At 54.2% G+C, this 21,322-nt stretch overlaps 1 protein-coding gene across 15 annotated transcripts in view; it reads left to right on the top strand.

The window, feature by feature from the left end:
* The first annotated feature begins 5,269 nt into the window (after nt 1-5,269).
* The window catches only part of GRIN1 (glutamate ionotropic receptor NMDA type subunit 1), a 40,773-nt gene continuing 24,720 nt past the window's right edge, over nt 5,270-21,322 (top strand). For all 15 annotated transcript variants that reach the window (XR_012996786.1, XR_012996785.1, XM_076355706.1 and 12 more), the window contains exons 1-3: nt 5,270-5,558; nt 8,930-9,064; nt 17,073-17,249. Coding sequence is in view for 13 of the 15 variants with exons in the window: in XM_076355706.1 (XP_076211821.1) it covers nt 5,301-5,558; nt 8,930-9,064; nt 17,073-17,249 (570 nt within the window). In the remaining 2 variants the exon portion in view is untranslated. The remainder of the gene's footprint in view (nt 5,559-8,929; nt 9,065-17,072; nt 17,250-21,322) is intronic.

Below are 21,322 nucleotides of genomic sequence, written 5' to 3'. Positions count from 1 at the left end.
TGTGCATTCAGTTCCTTCTGATTTCACAGAAGCTGTTTCTGTGTTTCTCACCGTCTTTGCCTCTGGCCATTGATGTTCTATGTCCCATCCTTTTACCAGTCACCTGAATATCTCCCTGCCCACTCAGGAACCTCTTGGTATCCAAAAGCCAGCCTAACTGCCTGCATCGTGTTATAACTCCCCCCAGCCTTGTGAATGCCCGGCTGCCTCGGACAAAGGCAAAGTGCTGGTGGATGGTGGGAATGCTCCTGCGCGTGGGTGATGCAGTGGTGAGTAACCTGACAGCGAAGGGGGAGAGATGCCTCAATTCTCATCACTTGGCATAGGATGCTGCTGCAGCTTCTTTCTGTGATGACAGGGACTCCAGAGGTGACACACACTGTGCTCGGGAGGGTGGCAAAGGCCCTCGGAGCCCTACATCTTGTGCCCTGTGGGGAGAGCTGAGCAAAGACAACACAGATGCCCATAGCAGGCCAGCTTTGCGCTGCACCAGCACTGTGCTGCCTGGTGACTCCACCAGCCACATCTGAATTGCAAAGTAGGCTGTGCTGAGTCTCTTTTGGCTGAGAAAGCATTTAGGGAGAGCACGAGACCTGCTTAGGGACTGCAGTCCATCCTGGGTATCATCTGGAAAAGAGATGGAGACAGGCCCAGAACGTACAACAGCAACAGCTCAGGCCAAATGGCTGCTCAGACACTTTCACCTTGGTCTCCACCCCATTGCTCCCTCCAGCTCCCCCACCATAGAAATAACGCCTTTGGGCACCTTACTCTCTGCAGACACCAGCCATTGCCTGTCAGTCTGACTGGATTGCAGACTCTGTGACAAGGACGTCCTCCTGCTGCGTCCCAGCTGCTCACACAAATCGCATCCCCCAGTGGACTGACGGTGGGGAATGCACTGCACCAGCCTCCAGGCAGGTGGTGAGGAGCTGCAGGGGGTCCCTGCACCCCCTTCCTTGCCCATCATCCCTGCCTGCTGTCCGCCACCATCCACTGCCCACCTCAACCTCACACTGGGGTTTAGTGCCATTTTACATCCCTGTCCCAGGCCATCCTTATGTTGGTCATGCGGCAGAGAGTGACCCACCAAGGGCAGGTTTCCTCTGCCTGCAGCATACCCAGAGTGTGGGACTCCCCCAGGAGGTGTCCGGATGCCCGGGCAATAGGAACAGGAGATGTGATGAAGCTGGGCAGGAGGCTCTGGCCATGGCATGGAGACCGTGCGAGGAGGGGAGGGTTGCAGGACATCAGGGAAGCCGCCTTCTAAATTCACCACCCTGCCTACCCCAGCTGCGCTGGAGCTGGCTTGCATTGAGGGGGTGACTCTGGAAACGGCTTCTCCAGCGCTCAGAACCCCTGGGGAAAGCATCCGCGCAGAGGCAGTTGTCTGTCATTGCTCCTGGTAGGCAACACCTGATACCACAGGCAGCACGCTCCGACTTCATCCACTCTCACCTCTTCTGTAGCAGCTCATGAGGAGTTTTTCTCCAAATATTCTCAGGGTCCTTTTTCTCCATTTTTTCAGCCTCTTTGTAAAGAATGCGATCCCCAGATCTGGGGGCAGCTTTCCCATCCGGGATTCCCCAGTGCTTCCTACAGAGGCTCAAGCCATTGCCGGCTACTGCTCTGACCCCTCAGGGGCACATCCAAGGACAACACTGCCTCCTTTTTGTTTTGCAATCCATGATCTCTGACCCCCTGCTCAATATTAGAGACCACCTTTCCAGTCAATGTTTCCACTGCATCTGCAGTCCTGTCCTAAGGGCAGGACCAATAATACTTGCTTCTACTTACATGGCTCTGCACTGACTGTCTTAAAATATGTTTCAGTACTCTGTTTATCAAACAATCCAAATTATTTGGCATCATTATTTGCTATCTCACAGATTTTGTCATCAGCGATTGCTTCCAGAGCAATGGCAGAAATACTGAAGTATCAACCACATCTCAAATCTTTTCATACCTGTAGGAATGCCTCCATCCCATTGCACTTCTTCACTAACAACTGCTCTTAGAGGTCTGCCATGGCCATTCAGTATGTGCTTTACTTAGTTTTATACCTTAGATTAACCACTCTTACCTCTTGCAGCTGTACATAAAATGCATTTCCATAGCCTGCGTTATAGCTGTGTGGTTACTGCTATCAATTAAATTTTAACTTTCTCAAAAGAGGAATTTCATTTGTTTGGCAGCTCCATGATGACTGGCACAAATCACATATTCCTAGTGCTTGATTTCCTCTTTTATGAAATTCCATATTATCTTTTCCACCACTGGGATTGATGCCTTACCCCAAGGCAGACGAAATTTCTAGCTGGGTTCAGTGCTGCTCCCCTGAAGTCTCTAGGTTTTATGCTGACTTACTCTGGCCACTGGAGGAATTACACCATTTACAGGCAACGGGACACCACACAAACATCAGTCCCATGCTCTTGTCCAACTCCCCTGCATCCAGAAGGTGCCAGACATAAAGAGCAGGATCACACTACGCACATGTTAATTGCTAACAGGCAACTGTGTTAAGTTCCTGTGCCAAACCATGGCTAAGAAGGTTGCCGTGATATGCCAGGAGGCAGTGACAGGAAAAGCACAGACCTTTGCTCTCTACAGAGTCCTCACAAGGATCAGCTTGGTGGATGCAGTTGTACTTGCCATTTACACAGCTTCCACCCTGGGAAAACCCGGCATGCACCCATTGCCTTCAGATGATCAAAGAGCCTGAGGACACAGCAAGAGTGGAAGTCATGTGGTGACAACGTCTGTGCTGGCTGAGCCTGGATGCTGGAGATTGTGATCTGGGCTGTTCCTGATGCCAGGACAACACGGCCCAGCGGGAGGCATGACCTGAGAGGGAAGCAGGCGTTTCTCAGATCTCTGCAACATGGCTGGGAACAAGAGTCTTTGGAGACAAAAAACGAATGGAAGCACAGAGGGAAGACCCTGACTCCTGAGTATGATCACCCGGGATTCATGGGTGACAGAGGAGGGGCTCAGTAACGGTACTGCTTTTTCTCCCTACAGGGAACTGCAGATAATAAGGAGGAAAGACCTTTTGCACTCCAGTGTGAGCAAGCCAAATAATATTTCAAAGCCTGCCTTTTTCCTTCGTTTTCTCTGCTAAGTCCCCTGCTGTGCCCAGGTCTTGCCTTTATTATTCTACTGCCATCACACCCACCAGGGTCCGGGTCTGTATAGCCCACTCCAAAACAGCTTCTTCCCAAACAACCTACTGCAAATGTACCTGGTAGACAGAGGATGGGATGAAGTCAAATGTGTGCAGTCTAAGGGTATGGATGCAACTCTCTTTAACTTGCACCCTTTGCCCCTCCAAGACAGTGCTCGGGCCCCTCGGGGTGGACAGAGCCACACCACATGAGCACCGCAAGGCCTTCATCTCCCTGTGTGGAGGAGTGGGAATGACACGGTGACACTGAAAAGGCTAAAGCGTGCCTGGAAGTCTGTGCTTAGGGCACAGCAGGATGGGTGTGGAGCTCCACGCAAAGCACTGCAAGAGTTAAGACGAGGTGGGGCCATTTTCCTTCTCTCACGGACCACATCATAACCGCCATGATGTGTCATGATGTGTCATAACCGGTTTCATTGCTTTCCCAAGCAATTGTCCACAGCTTCTCTGAGAGGGACTCATAGCTGGAAGGGTGCTGTGTAGCACAGCAGCTCCTCGTATGCTGAGACCCTGTGGAATTACACAACAGCCATTTTGCTTCTGCAGCTTCTTCCGAGTGCATGTGGGCAACGTGGGACACAGACAAAATGGTTTCCATGGCAACTTGCACTTCAGAGATGCCAGTGAGAAAATTTGCATTGGGGGAAAAAAATTCTGCTTCAACTCACGTTGCAAGCAAGCACAGAGGTGGGATGTGGCAATACCCTAGAAATGGCTGATGTAAAAATATCTCTTGGTGATTTTTCTTCTGCAGTGCTCAGCCTGCTCTCTTCTTGGCTGGCATACAGTGGGCTGGCTGATGGCATCTGTCCCACGCAGTTACAAAGCAACACCCTGTCGCTATCTGCAACCCCTTTGTTTTTTCCAAAAAGTCCAAAGTGGCAGCTCTGGAGAGCAATGTGCTGTTCTGGCCACCTCACCCCTCTGGCCCTGGAATGGGAGATACATGGTTCAGGAGTGAAACTCAATCCCTTTCAGCCATGGAGCTGGACTGTCCTCCAGATGTTGGCCACTAGCTGCTGTGCCTCCATTTCCTTTGGGGAGGCTAATGGTAGCCCAGGGGCAGATAGACAAAGAGAACCCCCAGAAACCTCCTCAGCAGACAAATCTCAAGGTCATATCCCGGAGTAATGTGGTGGATTTAATGGAGGAAAATGGCCGTTTGCCCCGTGAGCTAACGTCTGGAAGAGTGGTGGCTCTGTCTGGAGGGTCAGAGTGAAGCCAAGGAACCAGGCTGAGCGTCTGCTTAACATCTCTGCCCAAGAGGTGTGTTGGTCAAGGGAGGGTTCTCCAGCACTAGAGTGAACACAGACCCTGATGGCTTTCACATCACAGGCAACTCTCCCCAGCCAGGGGAGGGGAAGCGTGGTGTTCAGAGATGCTGCGTAACTGGGAATATTTGTTCTGGAGAACAAATCCTGAAGACCCTGGTTTACCCCCAATCTGGTGTGATTATGCCTGGGGAAGACCCTGGTTTACCCAATATCTGGTGTGCTTATGCGTCCCAAAGCAAGGGGGATACCCAGACAGCGAATGGGCAGCACAGGTGAAATGGACGGAGCCGGACCCGCAGAAGACGCTCTCCGCTGCAGCCGGCGGCTCAGCCCCAGCCGAGCTCTGCACCCCCTGCGCCAGCGACACTTCCCAGCGGTGCGGGAGCCAGACCCCGGCCCCGCAGCCTCCCTCCCCGGGTACCCGCCGTGCCCAGCACGGGAGGCGGCAGGAGCCCGGGGGGTGTGTGTGTGTGTGTGTGTGTGTGCAACCGACCCCGCACCAGCGCCCGGCGCCCCGGGCGGGGCACTGCCGCAGCGCCCGGGGCCGGCGGGGGTCCCGCCCGTGCTCCGCCGGGGGCCGGGGGCGGGCCGGGGGGAGGGCGCTGCGGCAGCGCGGGGCCGGCGGAGCGGGAGGAGCCGGCGGCGGGCGGAGCGGCGCGGAGCGGAGCGGAGCGGGAGGTTCAGCACCAGGGACAGCGCCCCGCGCCGCGCCGAGCCGCGCCGGGCCGGGCCGGGCCGGGCCGGGCCCCGCATGGGGCCGCGCTGAGCGGGGCGGGCGGCCCCTGTGCGGCGGGGCGCGGGCGGGGGGGGGGGCCCGGCGGGCTCCGGGCCGCCCGTGGATGAGCACCATGCGGCTGCTGCTGCTCGCCCTGCTCTTCTCCTCCTCCTTCGCCCGCGCCGGCTGCGACCCCAAGATCGTCAACATCGGCGCGGTGCTGAGCACCAAGAAGCACGAGCAGATCTTCCGCGAGGCGGTGAACCAGGCCAACAAGCGGCACGGCACCTGGAAGCTCCAGCTCAACGCCACCTCGGTCACGCACAAGCCCAACGCCATCCAGATGGCCCTCTCCGTCTGCGAGGACCTCATCTCCAGCCAGGTACCCCGGGCCGGCGACTCCCCCGCCGCCGCCGCCGCCGCCGGCACCCCCTCACCCCGTCCCCGGAGGGCGCCGAGCCGCCGCCGCCCCCGCGGCCGCAGCCCCCCCCCCCGACCCCGCGGCGCCCCCCCGGCCACCCCCGGGACTCGGGGCGGGCAGAGCCGCGGCGAGCGGGGTCCTGCCCCGGGGCCCGGGGGCTCCGCTGCCCGCATTGCAGCCTTTATGTAAGCGCGGCCGGGCTGCATGCTCCGCTGCACGGGCACCCGCGCACACCCCGGGGCACAGGCGGGCTCACACACGCACCCCGGGGCGCACACGGGCTCACGAACACAGAGCGGGTGTGCAGGCATACCCAACACCACGCGTGCAGACAGCAACACGCATGCACACATACACCATGCACAGACACGCGCCGCCATGGGCACACACGGGCACACACAGAGCTACATGGTGCACATGGTGTGTGCACACACGGGCATCCACGCACTGCGGGCAGATGTGGGCATGGGGAGCGCCATGCGTGCACACACACTGCGTGCTCACATATCGCTGTGGGAATGCCCATGGGCCGCGTTGCATGCACACACACACGCCGTGTGCACACATGCATCACTGTGCAAACACGGGCGCGCACACGGAACACTGCATGTCTACACTTGTACCAGTGTGCAAACACACTGGTGCGCACACGCTATGCCACATGCATACACGCATCCATGTGCATATACGAGCAACGCTGCACCAGGTGCACACACACACACATACTGCCATACAAACACACCCCACTGTGTGCACTACAAACACACACGCGCGCACACACACACAATGCTTCATGTACACACACACCCCCCCTGCACACCCCCCCAGGTCATACACTTGAACGACTGTGCACCACAGCTGCACACACCCCCACCGCACACAGCACCACGGCCCCCCCAGCACCACACAATGCATGAGGCACGCACATGAGCATGCCCATTGCCACACACACACCGGAGACACAGGGACACACCGACAGAGATTGCAGACACATAGACACAGCATGCGCGCGCGCACACACACATACAGAGTCATAGAGAGACACGCACACACACACACACACTGTGCATGCATGCACACACCCGCACAGACACAGAGAGTCGTAGGTATGCATACAGTGCACGCTGTGCATGAATGCCTGCACACACAAGCACAGCGCGCTCCTCCCTCCTGTCTACATGGGTCACTCTCAGCATACACAAGGGAGCAGTCCGAATCTGCAGCGGTGGTGGGTGCAGCCTGGGTGCCCCAGGCAGCCTGTGGCCCGGCCCCTCCATCTCCCCTGTGAGTGCTCTGGTTGCTGAGCCCAGCTAACCAGCACCATTGCCCCCACTCGGGGCCATCAGGTGGGCAGACAGGCAGGTACAAACCCACCTTCACCTCAAACACACCCGTGCACATGCAAAAGGTGTACATGGACCCATAGGTACAAACACACACACAAATCGTATGAATGCCCACACCATGGAGACTCACACACACCGACACGCACCCACATGCACATATATGCACACCCAGGCACACACAAAGCCAGGGAGGGAGCTGGAGGGGCCAGAGATGCACAGTGGAGCAGAGCTGACACGTTTGCAGCTCAGCTTCCCAATGTGGAGGTGGAGGATGGCTGGAGACATCCCTGGGGATGCTGGCAGAGCCGGGCAGGAAGCGCAGCGCAGGCTGTAGAAGATACCCACTGCCCGGCAGGGAGCAGGGAGAAGGCTCAGTCGGGTCCCTCGCTGAGCCGAGGTTTCATTTAAGCAACCCAACTGATGGATGCCTGTGTCCGTGCCACCTCTAAGCCTTGTCCCCATGGCAAACCCCACGGAGCCCCGGGCCGGTGCAGGGTTGCAGGTGCTGGCACGTCCCTGCATGAACAGGGGGGGCAGCTAAGCTGGGGTGCAGAGGGGGCTGCGGGTCAGGGAGCTGGGGGTGGCCACGCTGTCGCAACATGCAGAGGTTCTCCCAGCCCCACGGCCCCAGCGTGGGGCACAGCCACCCTCTGTCCTTGCTCGCTGGCGCTGTGCCCAAGCAGGGGGCTGCGAGGCAGAGGAGGGGCTGGGAGCCCGCGCATGCAAAATGGCTCCTGTCGGTCAGCTGCTGTGCGGCACAGCGCTGCCCTTGCCCCCACACAGCCCCCAGCCTCTCCCCCCAGTCCTGCCCCAAGACCCATGCCCCAGTCCTGCCGGGTGCAGGTCCTCGCCCACCCCCCTTGTCAGCATGGCACCGGGCACCTCTGCGCAGGGTACTCCCCTCCTCCTGCCTCCCCAAGTAACCTCCCCAACCCCTTCCCCAGTAATTCCTCCCTTCTCCCATAGTAGGGTCTCCAACCTCTGCCCCAGCTCACTCCGAACCCTCAGCTTGCTCCCACCCAACCCAGGCAGGATCTTCCGTTCTTCCCACGCCACCCAGTCTCCACGTCCACTTCCCCTGGAGTGCTTCATCCTCCCCTCCCATCCTAGCAAGCTGTCCCTCCAGCCTGGGCGCAGAGCATGTCCCGGGGCTTGGGCAGATGCTTGGAGGAGGAAGAAGTCTTATTTCCTCCCAGACATCAGAGTTCTTGCACCGATTCACCCTAGCTGGAGACCTGTCACCAGCTGGGGACATTCCTTGTGCTGTGACAGGGCATTAGTGTAACAAAGGATCCCCCAGGGATTACCCAGCTCCTTCCTCTCCATTTGACACAAAATAGATCCTGCTGGAGACCAAAATCCCAGCCCTGTAATAACAGCAGGATCTTGCCGAGATCCTCCTTCCACGTTTCGGTATAAGCCAGATCCCTTGTGCCCCACCGCCCCGGTGTGCTGTGGGCAGATCCCAGCTCCTGCCCCCCGCCGCCCCCCGGCTTTCTCATTTCTCTGCGTGCTCAGGGCCAGATGGCTGATTCACTCCATGGCTCTGCGCTCCTTCTCCTGCTCGGAGTCCCAGCTGACCACTTTGTTTGTAATAGTCCTCAGAGGGGAATTACAACCGAGTATTAAATGTGTGGTTAAAGAAATCGCATTACACAGTGTGACTGTAAGGGAGATGTTTCCCTTTAATCTGTAATCCATGAAAGTTATTAGTTTAGCGAGTGGAGCGGCTAGGCACAGCGTTTCCATTAAGATATAACCCTGAGCAGACCCATCATGTCCACGCGGACTGCAGCCCGAGCCCACGCCACAGCACCCCTCGCTCCCCAGCGCAGCCCTTGCTTCGCTGTTCCCAATTATTTGAATGCCGTTATCGTGTTAACGTGGGGCTGTTTAATGTTGCAGAAAAGAAAAGGAAAATAATCGCACTCGATGGCCGATGTGCTCCTGTGAAATAATGTTTGTGTCATGTATCCTGTCCTACAGGTCTATGCAATATTAGTTAGTCACCCTCCTGCTCCCAACGATCACCTAACACCAACACCTGTATCATACACAGCTGGCTTCTACAGGATCCCTGTCATTGGTCTGACAACACGCATGTCTATATATTCTGATAAGGTAACTGATGCATGTTTCTAGTCTAGTACCTCATACATGTGGTGTAAATCAAGAGTGCCCGTCAGGAGGGTTAATGATGTCTACGCTACCCTGCCTATCTATATGTCTGTCTGTCCTTCCATCCTCTCCAGTTAAACCTGCAGCTTCCTCTCGCCCTCTCCCGCATTCCCCGGTACATTATTTTTTCGCAGCTGCCAGTGTTGACCTACATAGTGCTGGATGATTTCTGCAGCGTTTCTCTGCCAGGCTGCTGGGCTCGCTGCTCTTCAGCCAAGGCAAATGCATCACTAGTGACAGCCGGGGGGGTCCTGGGTGCTCCCCGGGTGCAAGGGGACCTGTGGAGGAGCAGGAGGATCCTAATGGAGCCTGTACATTGGGCAGGAGCTCTCTGGGGCTTGAAGGTTGTTTGGTTGCATTCACTTCTCTGGGTTTCTGTGATATTGGTAGGGGAGATATTAGAATTGACTAACAAGTTATCCCGAGGCTTTAAATGACATTCAGTCTGGCCAGCATTCAAGAAAGAGGTTCAAATTCCAGTGTCTCAAACTGCTGCCTGCTCTCCCTGTGGAAACACGGAGACTTTCAGGCTGGATGAGGTCTTGCTGTGTGGGGGGGGCTGGGGGCAATGCCCTGGCCTGGGCCATGAGGTGCTGCCATGGCCGGCTCTTCCAGTGGCGCTCAGCTCCCAACCCATCTTGCAAACACAGTTTGTGCTTACTAAAAGCAAAAGGAGGAGCTGAGCAGAGCCAGGCAGACCACATGCCATTGCAGCCTTGGTGGAGGTTTTCATCCAGGTGCACGAGCTTAGTGGGTGAGATCAGGCCTGTTTTGAAGCACGAATCGGTCTTTGCTTGGAAAATGTGAATATTCACAAATGCAAATGTTCAGTGCAAAAATAGTTACTCCGCCTACATGTTAAATGAAGTCAAATTTTAGGAGGGAGGAGCAGAGGCTCCCAGAGATGCAGCCCGCAGGACTGCTCGGCTGGACCAACAGCAGCTCTTGGCCTCTCCTACCAAGTAAAACCATGGTAGGACAACGAGCAAGCCAAGACCACGGCAGTGACAGCAACGGTGGCTGCCAGGGGCTGGGGACCCGCACGGCCTGGCAGGGTCCCGTCAGGCACTGTTAGAAGGAAAGGGATGGTAACAGAGCTGGCAGACCGAGGGAGGGGACAGGCAGCAGGTAGGAAATGTGCGGGGAGAATTTGGTTCATGCTGCCATGGGGACGAGATAGGTCTGATCAGCAATGTCACCGAGAGGGACCTTGTCACAGTGCACATGATGGCATGGTCCAGCTTCATCTCAGCAGAGCTGTGCTTACCAAAGCAAATTGGCTGCCTTTTCCACAGCACGACCTTGTGCTGAATTTGCGTGCTCACCCTGAGGGGGTGGGAGCTTCCCCAGCAGACTCTGCTTCAGCCATTTTTTTCCTATTTAAAACATGTTTTCTGCAAAAGTGGCTCATAAAAACCACGTGGCTGACTTCAGAGCTGGAGGAGTGACCCACTGCGGCAGTGGCAACCCACTGCAGTGGCAGGGAGGTGCTCCCCACTGAATATTTGGGGGTGTTGGGCAGGTCAAGGGCTATGGGGTGCACTTGCCTGGCAGGGACTCGGCAGGGAGGCCGCACTGCCTGCACCGGGCACGTCTCACCCCTCCGAGCACTCCTGCCTGGCTGGCCTCTTGCTCAGACTCTTCCCGCTGAGACAGCCGGGGGCTTGAGGACTTGGGGCTCTCTGCAGAGTTGCAGGCAGGAGATGGGGCAAAGGCAGGGACTGGGTGGGTAGAGGAGCAAGGATGTTGAATAGTGGACTGGCAGGAGCTGGAGGGGTCAGCAAAGGTGGGAGTGGAGTGGAGGACAGCAGAGCAAAGGGGCGCGAAGGCATGGGACGGGACGGTGCAAGGCTCTGCACACCCCATGCAGGACAGGCTGGCTGGTGCAACACAGGGACATTCAGCTGGTTCCCTTTTTGGTTTCCACTGATCAGCTTGCCTTTTTTTTTTTTTTTTTTTTAATTCAGGAAATTATATCTTTCAGCTTAGTTTCTATGGAAACAAGCCTGTAAGATCACATTGTGTGTATGTCCCTGATTGGTTTTGAAGGCATCAACCAATTTTAGCTAAATTTCACAGGGGGTCGAAGTCTCAGAGTTAATTATGGTCCTCCCCAGGCTAAGCTGCCAGGGAGAGGAAAGGCATGGGCCTCAGCACAGACAGGTTTGCCCAGGACCTTTTGACGTTCTCGGAGCATCTCCAGTCGAGCATAGTGGTCCACAAGCTGTAGCCAGTCTTTCAACAAAGATACCTGAGGGAAGCAAGCTTTATTGCTCCCAGTATTCAAAGAACTATTTGTTCTAGAAACGGTATTGCAGCTATCAAGCTGAGCACTCTGGCTTGGCAGCCTTTGTTTGGCCTTCTTGTGCGTAGATCTTATGAAATCATTACCCATTTCTTCACCGAGATCCTCACGTCATTCAGCACAATCCTGCCTGCACGGTGAGGGGGTCTCTGAAATCTCAGTCACCTCTGAGTGAGGTGAGCAGGGAACTGCAGGAGGAACTCACGGTAAAGGCGGCAGAGTGGTACCCATCACTGTGGTGTCCATCACTATGGAGAGCCCTTCATGGACTCCTCATGGACTGAGCATTGCAAAAATCACACTCTGACCTTCTCATGCCGGCCCCCCTGAATGGACAGGCTGGACTATTGCTTTAGTGCTTCTGTTCCCCATGTGTCATTGCGGGTATTTATATCTCTTTTACATCTCAGCCGAAAAAATGAGATGACATTGACATCTTGACAATATGAGAAATATGAAATGACACTGAGAGTGTGAGAGCAAAGCTCATGGGGAAATGCACAGCTCAAGAGCCGGGAGGGTCTGGTGCCGTTCATCACCACCGCGTGGGACCACACCTATGTGATGGGGATGAAGGGACATGCTGGGTGCCCCGAGCTGCTGAGCCCCACACCATCCCCCCGTTGGAGAGGCAGTGCAGCGGAGGACCAAGGGCAGCTCTTAACTGAGACCTGCTCTGCTGCTGAAATAGGTGAAAAATGGAGTTTAGTCATTCTGCACTTGGAGAGCCATCTCAATGTCCAGCACCTGGTCCTGGTAGTTGAAATGAGGTCTGTCTCTCTCTTTCTCTCTCTCTCTCCAGCCTGGGCCCGGGGATGGCTTTTCCCTTTGGTTCCTTACCTCAGTATAACCACTCCATGCCCTCCCGGCGGTTACCGCTCACTAAGAGGGGTATTTTTCTTTATTACCGGTCTCACTGGCAACCGATGCTCAGCAGAAAAGGTGTTAGTCAGCATGGGAAGCTGCACTGAACGTGGGGAGAAAAGTGATTTCCCTCAACCGACGTCAGGGTCAGGACTCCTTCACCGGCACCTGCAAGAAGTGACTGGAGAGGCTGGTTACTGTAATGCAGAGACGTTTGCCCCGGGAATGGGTTTCACAGCCACTGCCGAGCAGCACAGCCGTCAGCAGGGGTGGCCTGCAGTGCATCAGAGCAGATGAGGGACTCCGCGCGCTGAAGCCTGTGCTGATGGCAGTGATGGAGCCCACTCATCCCAGTGGAGGAGAGCTCTTCACAGGCTCTCGGGGTTCAAGCTGGGAGAAGGACAGAGCCCCACCACTCCACAAGGCTGCCGCTGTGGTTGCTGGGCCATTCCCCAGAGGTTAACAAGTCCTTTCCTCCAGGCACTGCAGGGGAAATGCAGACGATGCATTTGTGCCTGAACTCCCCATACGTCTGCACCCACTAAAATCCCTCCCAGCACACGCCTAAGCTATCGCGGAGTTATCTCAGCTCCCTCCCACATCTGCAGCCATCACGCGGGGCAGTGGGCAGGCTGCTTTCTGGCGGGGCTCAGAGGCAACGTGTGCTGGCTGGCGGGCAGTCTGAACAGAGCAGGGGGCAGAGCAGCCCAGGCTCCTTCCATGGAGACACTGGCCAAGGCTTCTTTTCTGTACCCAGCTGATGATTTTTGCTACGTTATCAGGAACTTATATATTGGCATCTCTGCCAATCTCCTTGAAGCTGTCCCGACAGCTCAGTTTTGGGGCACATTGCTTAAAGGGGGACTGGCTACATTATTTCCATAGGTAATGAAACAAAAGCACGTCATTTTCTCAAGCCTGTAGGAAAAATTACTCTACCAGCCATGGACCGTGAGCATGACCCCGCTTTTGCGCGTGCACGGGGTGCCCCCCCACCCCTTGCACCCCATATCTTGCCCCCCCCCCACCTTGCACCCGTTGCACCCCGCTTTTGCGCGTGCACGGGGTGCACCCCCACACACACACCCCCGGCACCCCATAACTTGCCCCCCCCCCGCCTTGCACCCCACTTTTGCACATGCAGGGGGTGCCCCCCCCGCCTTGCACCCCACTTTGCGCGTGAAGGGGGTGCACCCCGCCCCCCCCTTGCACCCCATGAGCCCTTAGGCAGACAGAGGTAAAGATAGCAATCCTTTCACGCATGGACCTGTACGTGGGCCTTATACGGACACACTTGCACTGCCTGGTGGCCCCACAGCCATGCCTGCACACTCCCTATACATGTGCACGTCCCCTGTGCACACAAACTCCATCGATAGTCACCCACACGTGCACCCTCCCCCAGGCATGACATGGCCACGTGCAGACTCTGTGCACAGCTATTCAAGCACCCGAGCACGTTCCCTATGCGGGTACATGCACACACATGCTTTTCTGCACGTATATGCTCACATTTATGTATACACAGAGTCCTTGCTTGCACACATACATACACACACACACACACACGATCTACTCAAATTCAGCTCCTCTTCATACATACTCATGGCAACAAAGTCCATAACATTAATAATTTGCGGTTCCTAAGAGACTGCACCCAGCACATGTCCCCAGCCTCATAACGACACTCACTCCCCGTGCATTTGGGCTCCAGCCCCATGGGTTTCTGCTGAGCTGAATTCACGTGGAAGCCTGGATTCAGTCCCAACCTGTATTTACTTACTTTTTGCAGAAGTAGGATTAAGTGAGGAAGCACAGGGCTGAGCAGTCAGGTTTTGGTGGGAGATAGGAGGACATTGCAGAAAGCTGCTTCTCGGCTTGGGTCTGCTGAGCGATTCCCACGCTCACATCCCAGCCCTCCCAGCGGGCAGCAGGCACACTCAGAGGAGAGCAAATGATGTGAATCCTGCAAAACATCTTACAAGGCAAACTGTTGATTTGTAATTAGGACCATTTTTGCTGTGTGCCTGAGCTGAGGGGAGCGGGTTATGACCCCTGACAGCTCAGAGTTAAAGCACTTGTAGCAGTACTTCAGGGACAGGGTGATGAGCAGCGCAGCTGAAATCATAGAATCATAGAATCATTGAGGTTGGAAAAGACCTCTAAGATCATCGAGTCCAACCGTCGACCCAACACCACCATGCCCACTAAAACCATGTCCCTAAGCACCACATCTACATGTCTTTTAAATACTTCCAGGGATGCTGCCCACTTCCCTGGGCAGCCTGTTCCAATGTTTAACCACTCTTTCATTAAAGAAATGAGTGACGATTGTCTCACAGAGGCTGTGTGAAAAAATCAGATCTTTACAACACGTATTTTCCTAAAAAAAGGCTTACTATCATGCAAAAATCATTGCATCCACATACTTGGCAGTACAGCCCCATGTGCCCATGCCCATGGCCAGGAAAACTGTGCTGGGTTCAGAGGGATTTGCCAGAGACCTGTCACTGCATATGCTGTGATATGGGTTATCAAATCACACAAAACCTGATTCCCATCTGCCTCTGCACATCACAAGTTGGACTTGTTAACCTTTGGGGCACTCTACTTTCATTTTTCTGCCAATCTTTGGGCCCTGCAGAGAAGTTCAGGAGTCCCAGGTGCTTCAAAAGCTGAGCACAGAATGTGAGTGCTCATCCTGAAATCTAGACTCAGCATTTGTGATTAGTTATTCTTCATTACCCTATTTAAAAACTACAGTTCTGCATTCTGAGAGCTGAGATACCATCATACCAAGTCCATGACCCTTTTGACACCACCTCAGAAAGCAAATTTGCCTGAAATGTTAAAACAAGTTGCTCTCCAACAACTTTGCAGTAAAATTTGTTCATCTGAACCTAGTGAAATGTATTTACAACACTTAAGAAAGCCACGATCAGTTTAAACAGCATTTTTGCAAGCTAGTTGGGAAACTAGAAAATAATTTGATACAATATATTGAAATTTCAAAGATGTTTTAATTTCAAAAAGGGATTGAAATAATTTTAAGTTAGATTTTTGATTTGTTTTAGGCTGTATTTTTCTGATTTTTTTTTTCACTATTAGCTATTCCGTTCTTTTTTCATTTCTCTTCTGATTTTTTTTCCCATTTCCATTTTCCATTTCCATGTATTTCTTTAAAGCCATTAAAAATGCTGAGGGATTAAAAATTAAAAATGCTCAGACCCATCTTGTGCACCCCTGGCCCGAGCTGTGGAGCTGGACCTGGAAATACCTGGGCATCTCTGCTGACTCCAAAGAGAGCTTGAGCACCGTGTTGGCGTGGAGACCATAGTTGTCCTTCCATTGTTTGTCCCTGTGGGGCTTCTTCCCGATCCTGTTGATTAGTACTGGGCTTGTGGGGTGAGCCACATTTCTCCTGCTCTTCGTGTAATTGGGAATGTTTGTATCAGTCATACAAAATTGCAGCTCTGGGAGGCTTGTTACAGCTCTCCTGGTTCATTTCCTCCTTCGATTGAACATCCACATTTCTTCTTGGTCTTCAGCAATTAGGAAATGTTTCCAGTGCTTTGGTATTTTTGCTGCTGCCTCCCTCTTTTCTGTGTTTTGGGCCAGGGCAGCAGAACAGACACACTGTCCCACTGCAGAGAGACCTGACCACGACAGGAGTTTTGCAGTGTTTTCTATACATTTCATGGTTCGGTTTGACTTTATCACCGTGTTGAGTGTGAGGAAAAGGCATTATCTGGTCTGCCCATCCCTCCTGCGTGGGTCCATGGTGGACGTGACACCCTTTCTTTTCCAGAGTGAATTACTTTGGCCCATTCAGGATATTCCTGACCCGTGCTGGGTCAGCTCCCTGGATGAGCAGGTCTGGACAAGCCCTGTTTGGTCCAGAGGACCATCTCAGCCTCAAAAAATAAATATTATGGTGCTTTCCTTTTTGTCCTCTCCTGTTCAGACTTCTGCCTCCCTCCAGCACGTAGCTGGTTTGTCAAGTAGCGTCCATGCTGAGCGTAAGCACTTTCATTTTCTAGTATTTGACTCTAGGGCCTTTTGGAAAAGCTGCATTTTTTGAAACCTCTCTGTCAGCTACAGCTTGTGGTCCAATTGCTCCCCAAAGAGTGCTGTACTTAATTAGGCTGGAATTGCTATTGCAATTCCAATCATCCAACCATAGTGATGTCTTTAACCAAATCAGATAGGTTAGCCGGGGCATGAGCCCAGGACTGCCTCCTGTGTGCTGCTGCAGAACAAGCTGACCGAGAAACAGCCAAACAGCTTATTATAAAACTGCTTTTCTGAACTTCTCTCATAACAAATAACTAATATACACCTGCATATACCTGCAGCTGCTCCTTGTCGCTCTCTGAAGGGAATTCGTTTTCTTTTTGATGTCCTTTGCTCAGTAAGATTTTCAAAAAGTCAAGAGGAAAGGCTATATTTGCACTGAATGTTGCTGACAGTTTCTTGCTGGACAGGCTTTTCTTCACCACGTGTTTACAGACCACAAAGCAAAAAACCCTCTCTCCCATGCGCTGGATTAACCAGAGAGAGGTACGAAATTGTAGCCAGAGTTTGCTTCTCAGCCAGAAGAAAGGAGTACAGGTCCCAGAGGCTAGCTCAAGGCGTGCAACCCAGAGGTCTACTAAAAATTGCTGCTCTTGCCTCTTTGGCCTTGTGATCCCAGCCCTGTCCCTGCAAACCTGCCCGGTCCCTGAGACGCACCCTGGCCAATGACTCAACCAGTCTATGTTTAGCTCTTGTTCTTCCTTGCAGAGCATCCACCTGTCCTTTTTGCGCACGGTCCCACCATACTCTCACCAGGCCAATGTCTGGTTTGAGATGATGAGAGTCTTCAACTGGAATCACGTCATTCTGATAGTCAGTGACGACCACGAAGGTCGTGCTGCACAAAAGAAGCTGGAGACGCTCTTGGAGGAGAAAGAGTCCAAGGTCAGTTCCTGAACATTGTCTTGTAGCTTTGTTTAAGCAACAACAACAAAACTAGAAGTCTCGGGCTGTTGTATGTATGTAGATTTCTGTATGTAAAACACCTTTTCTTTCCATTGTAACATGGCTAACATGCTTAAAGCATCAACAGTGTCTGACTAGTACCTGACAGAACTTTGTACTTTATTCATTTCACTTGCTTTGCCATGGTCAAAATCTCCTACATGTAAATCGACTACAAAATGAAGGGAAGGATAACCTGGAGCTCTGCAAATGCCTCGCCCAAGATTCCCACCTAAGGAGAGGACCAGTCGCTCAGCTTAGGGAAGCACCTGCCCCATTACAGCCACCCTGGGGCCAGGCAGACCCAGCAGTGCCAAACCAACCCCGAAAAGCAGCTTGCGAATTGGCTAACTGGAGCTCACCTTAGTGGCTTAGGAGGGGCAAGGGCAGCCGGCGCATTGATGCACGGAGGTATAATGCACCCTCTCTATAAAGGTGTCAGCTCTGCGGCTGCAGGCTGACGCCCCCGTTCCCATCTCCATTGAAGCACATGCCAAACGCTGCTTTCCTGACACCCCATGCTGTTACGAGAGGGCGGTTGCAGCTGGCAGGAGCAGCTTTATCGAGGAGGTGTACTGCACCTGCACTCAGGGCCACGTGGGGGAGCGGGGGGGGGTGCAGGGGAGGTCCCTGAGCCTGCTAGAAATTCAGAAGGACTACCATAGACCTGCTGCCGTTGAGTAAAAGGACTGAGCAAACGTTCAAGCCAAGCAGGGAAGGAGAACACAGGGAGCCATTTGGCTGCAGTGGTTCAAAGGCAGGCTCCTCTCTGGAAGGCAAGGAACTACCTCCTGCCCTATGGGGTGAAGTCCCAGCACATCCTCTTACCCGGGGCAGGGTGAGGTCCCCTTCGGGTGGGCAGAGTCCAAGCCCACCTCCAAGTCTCCAGCAGCATCAGGGCAGGCACCCGTTCCTGGCTGCTCCCTCCTGGGTCACGGGCAGGGACCACAACCTGCTCTTCTCCAGCCCCACCAGCAGCTGCTGGACATTTGGCAGTTGGCTGTTGAGAAGATGTAGCCATAGATACTTCTTGTGCTTGTGCTTGGACTTGGCGGCTGAGCTGAGAGACCAGTGAGAGCAGCCTGCCACTGCTCTTCATCACCTCTTGTCAAGCCACTGCAGGAACAACTGGTGCAGGGGTGCAGGCTGGCACAAGCCGCATTGACCAACAGGCTTTTGTTTTTGGTGGTGGTTTCCAAGAAGTTTCATCCTTGCTGCATCCTGGGCCATCGTGAGACACTGGTGTGCCACCAGCCATGGTGGGATCCTCCTGCCTCCAAAGGCAGCTTCCCACAGCGGGACAGTATTTCTCTCCAAAACCTCTTCCCAGCACAATGTCCCTCACCCAGGGAGAGCTGTGGACAGGTTGTTCCCACTGTCAGTCTGTCGTCCCCTTCCTTGCATCTTTTGATCTCCACCTTCTGTTTTCCTGCAGATTCCGTGCATCCCCTTCTGCTGCTCCCTCTCATGCCTCCACTCCCTACTCGCTCCGTGCAATACTCCCAGGCACAGGGTGTATTTCTTCTTCAGCCTGCCCATCCTACAGGAAAGCCTTTGAGATCTGGGTCTGGAAAGGTGGGGGAGAAAGGGTCTGTTCTCAGATCTGCCCCACATTTGCACTGCATCTGTGACATGTCTTGGTGCCTCCTGGCAGCCACTGGGCTACTGCAAATGCCCTGGCCATCCTCCAGACTGGGGCATGTGCTCTGTGATGGTAGGTCACCTTGTCTTCCCTTTGGGATGTGCCACAGCATCTTGTTTCTTTTTCCTTGAGGAGCTTGCTCTGGTCAAACTGGCTGGTCTGACTGGTCTGGAAGGTAGATAACCCCCATCAGGGCTTTCCCCTCTTCCTCAATCTCTTCTGCTAATTGCTCTTCTAATCACCGGTGTGCTGACTCTCTTCATGCTGTGGAGTGGTACCCTGGACCCCTCCCCAACCTCCTCAAGGCCAGCCTGGGCCATGGGGAGAGAGCAGGCAGGAGACCTGCTCTTGACCTCTTCAAGGCTTGGATCACAGTCCCCAAGAACCTGGGGCTGGGTCAGAGGCTCACCGGCCCACCTGAGCTCTTGGATCTGAGCATGGCTTGTCCCCTGGAGTCTGTGCCAGTGCTGGGTGTCACTCAGGCACTACGGTGTAGATTTGCACTTCAAGCAGGTATTCAGAGCCCAGCACTCAGGCCAGGCTGGCCAGCCCTGGTGCACCCCACATGCTAGCCTTGTCTTAGGTCTGCCTGCAGTAACTCTCAGCCTGGAGCTACTGCTTCATCCCAGTACAACACTGCTCATTCATCTGGGCAGGCCCACTGTTGCATCAACGCTGCTCAGGTTCAGGGGGAAATGCCAGACGCTGTGAAAATTGGAGTTTGTACAAGTCAGAGGTTGCAGGTCCCTGGTGTGCTGACTCCCTTCCTCTGGGACAGTGACGTTCATGAAAGTGGTAATTTTTTGAGTGAATGCTGGAGAACATGGTGGAAAGTGAATTTTGAATTTGTGGGTCTCCGTGTGGGCTGAGGAGCAGGGGAGTGCTGCAGGACCGCACGGAAAAAGTGGAAAGAGAGGAAACATTACTGGTCTAGTTCTGGCAATAGAGATGGGGACAGGGGGAGACAGAGGTGATCAGGTGCCATCAGGTCCAGCTTTGCTGCACCCAAGACTCTGCTTCACTTTGCTGACCAGCTTGGGTTGAGGCGCCAGCACATCCCGGGCACAGGAGGTGATTCGTGGCTGGAGGCTGCAAGATGGATGTCTGAACTTCCAGCTAAATTGATGGTGCCTGAGGAAAAGCGGCCAATGTCTCTTCACTGGAGAATACTCATGCTGTCCTGCTGCTGCGGCTCTGCTCTCCTTGGAGGCAGTTGTTACTCCAGGTCTCACTGCGATCTGAGCAGACTCTAAGAAGCCATTGCAGAAATCCCTGCCATGGACGTCATCAGAAGTGAAGGCAGACCTGGGCTCTGAGCAGATTTTGCCTCCTCAGATACTTTTCCTTACAAAGACCCAACTTCTTTAAGCAATGAAAAACCTGCCAGGCTGTGTCCAAGGAGAAGAAGGGAAAGATCACACGGCTGCACAGAAAGGAGACCTGGCAAAATGTCCTGCCAAAGACTGGTCTGAGTGCTCAGGAAGAGACAAGCTATTCAATTTGGAAAGCAAGATGCAGAGATAAGACCTGGCTGCCTAAGGAACAAACTGGGAACATGCAACCTTGCATTACTGGGGTGCAAAGGGTCGGGTTTCCTGGCAGGGATCAGTTGCCATTGCCATAATATGCTGCAAAATGGAGATCGGAATAGAGCCGTGTCCCATACCCCATACACACAGATCAGGGATGCCCAGCTGGGGTGGCACAGGGCCAAGAGGAAGAGGTCAGACTATGTTCCACCAAAACCTGCCAAGCACTATCCTGCAGGCACTATCAGGTTGATGTTATTGGCATGACCACAGGGGCTGCTCCCAGGATGTTCCACGGGGCTCTGGGCGAGCTGCTGCAGGGTCAAGGCTTCTGAGAGCAGAGGCTGTGAGCCCTCAGCACGCTGCCTGGAGGAGAGGAACCCTCCAGAAGTAGGTTTCATGCCCCTGGCTCCTTTGGGGCTGAGCAGCAGAAGTGGCTCAGGCAGGAGACAAGGTGGGAAGCAGGCTCTCTGCTCCGGTCCATTATCTGCAGGGTCAGTGCATGCTGAGCCACCTGTCCCTGGTCCAGGTGTGATGCTCCGGCCAGCAGCATGGAGACCACCCAGCAGTGAACCCCACTAGCCACGCATGGGGCCAGGTTATGGGCACCGTGGTCGCCGGCAGCTGCACCTCCCAGGGCCACCGGTGTGCCGCAGAGCCACGAGGTGCCCTCGGCCCTCCCCAAGTACCAGGTAAAAGCTGCAATGTCATCCCATGATCACCATTGCTTCATATTGCCACGCTTTGAGCCAACATGGGACGTAGCAAGCTTTTTCTTTCTCTTTTGGACAGCAACAGAGCACCAAAAAGCTGCTCCCTCCTTGCAGGAGGTGAGAAGTTCA

The sequence above is a fragment of the Aptenodytes patagonicus genome, chromosome 18, assembly GCF_965638725.1.
Source record: "Aptenodytes patagonicus chromosome 18, bAptPat1.pri.cur, whole genome shotgun sequence".
In the NCBI taxonomy this organism is placed as follows: Eukaryota; Metazoa; Chordata; class Aves; order Sphenisciformes; family Spheniscidae; genus Aptenodytes; species Aptenodytes patagonicus.
The sequence above is the reverse complement of the archived record's forward strand: the minus strand, read 5'-3'. Positions and strand labels throughout refer to the sequence as shown.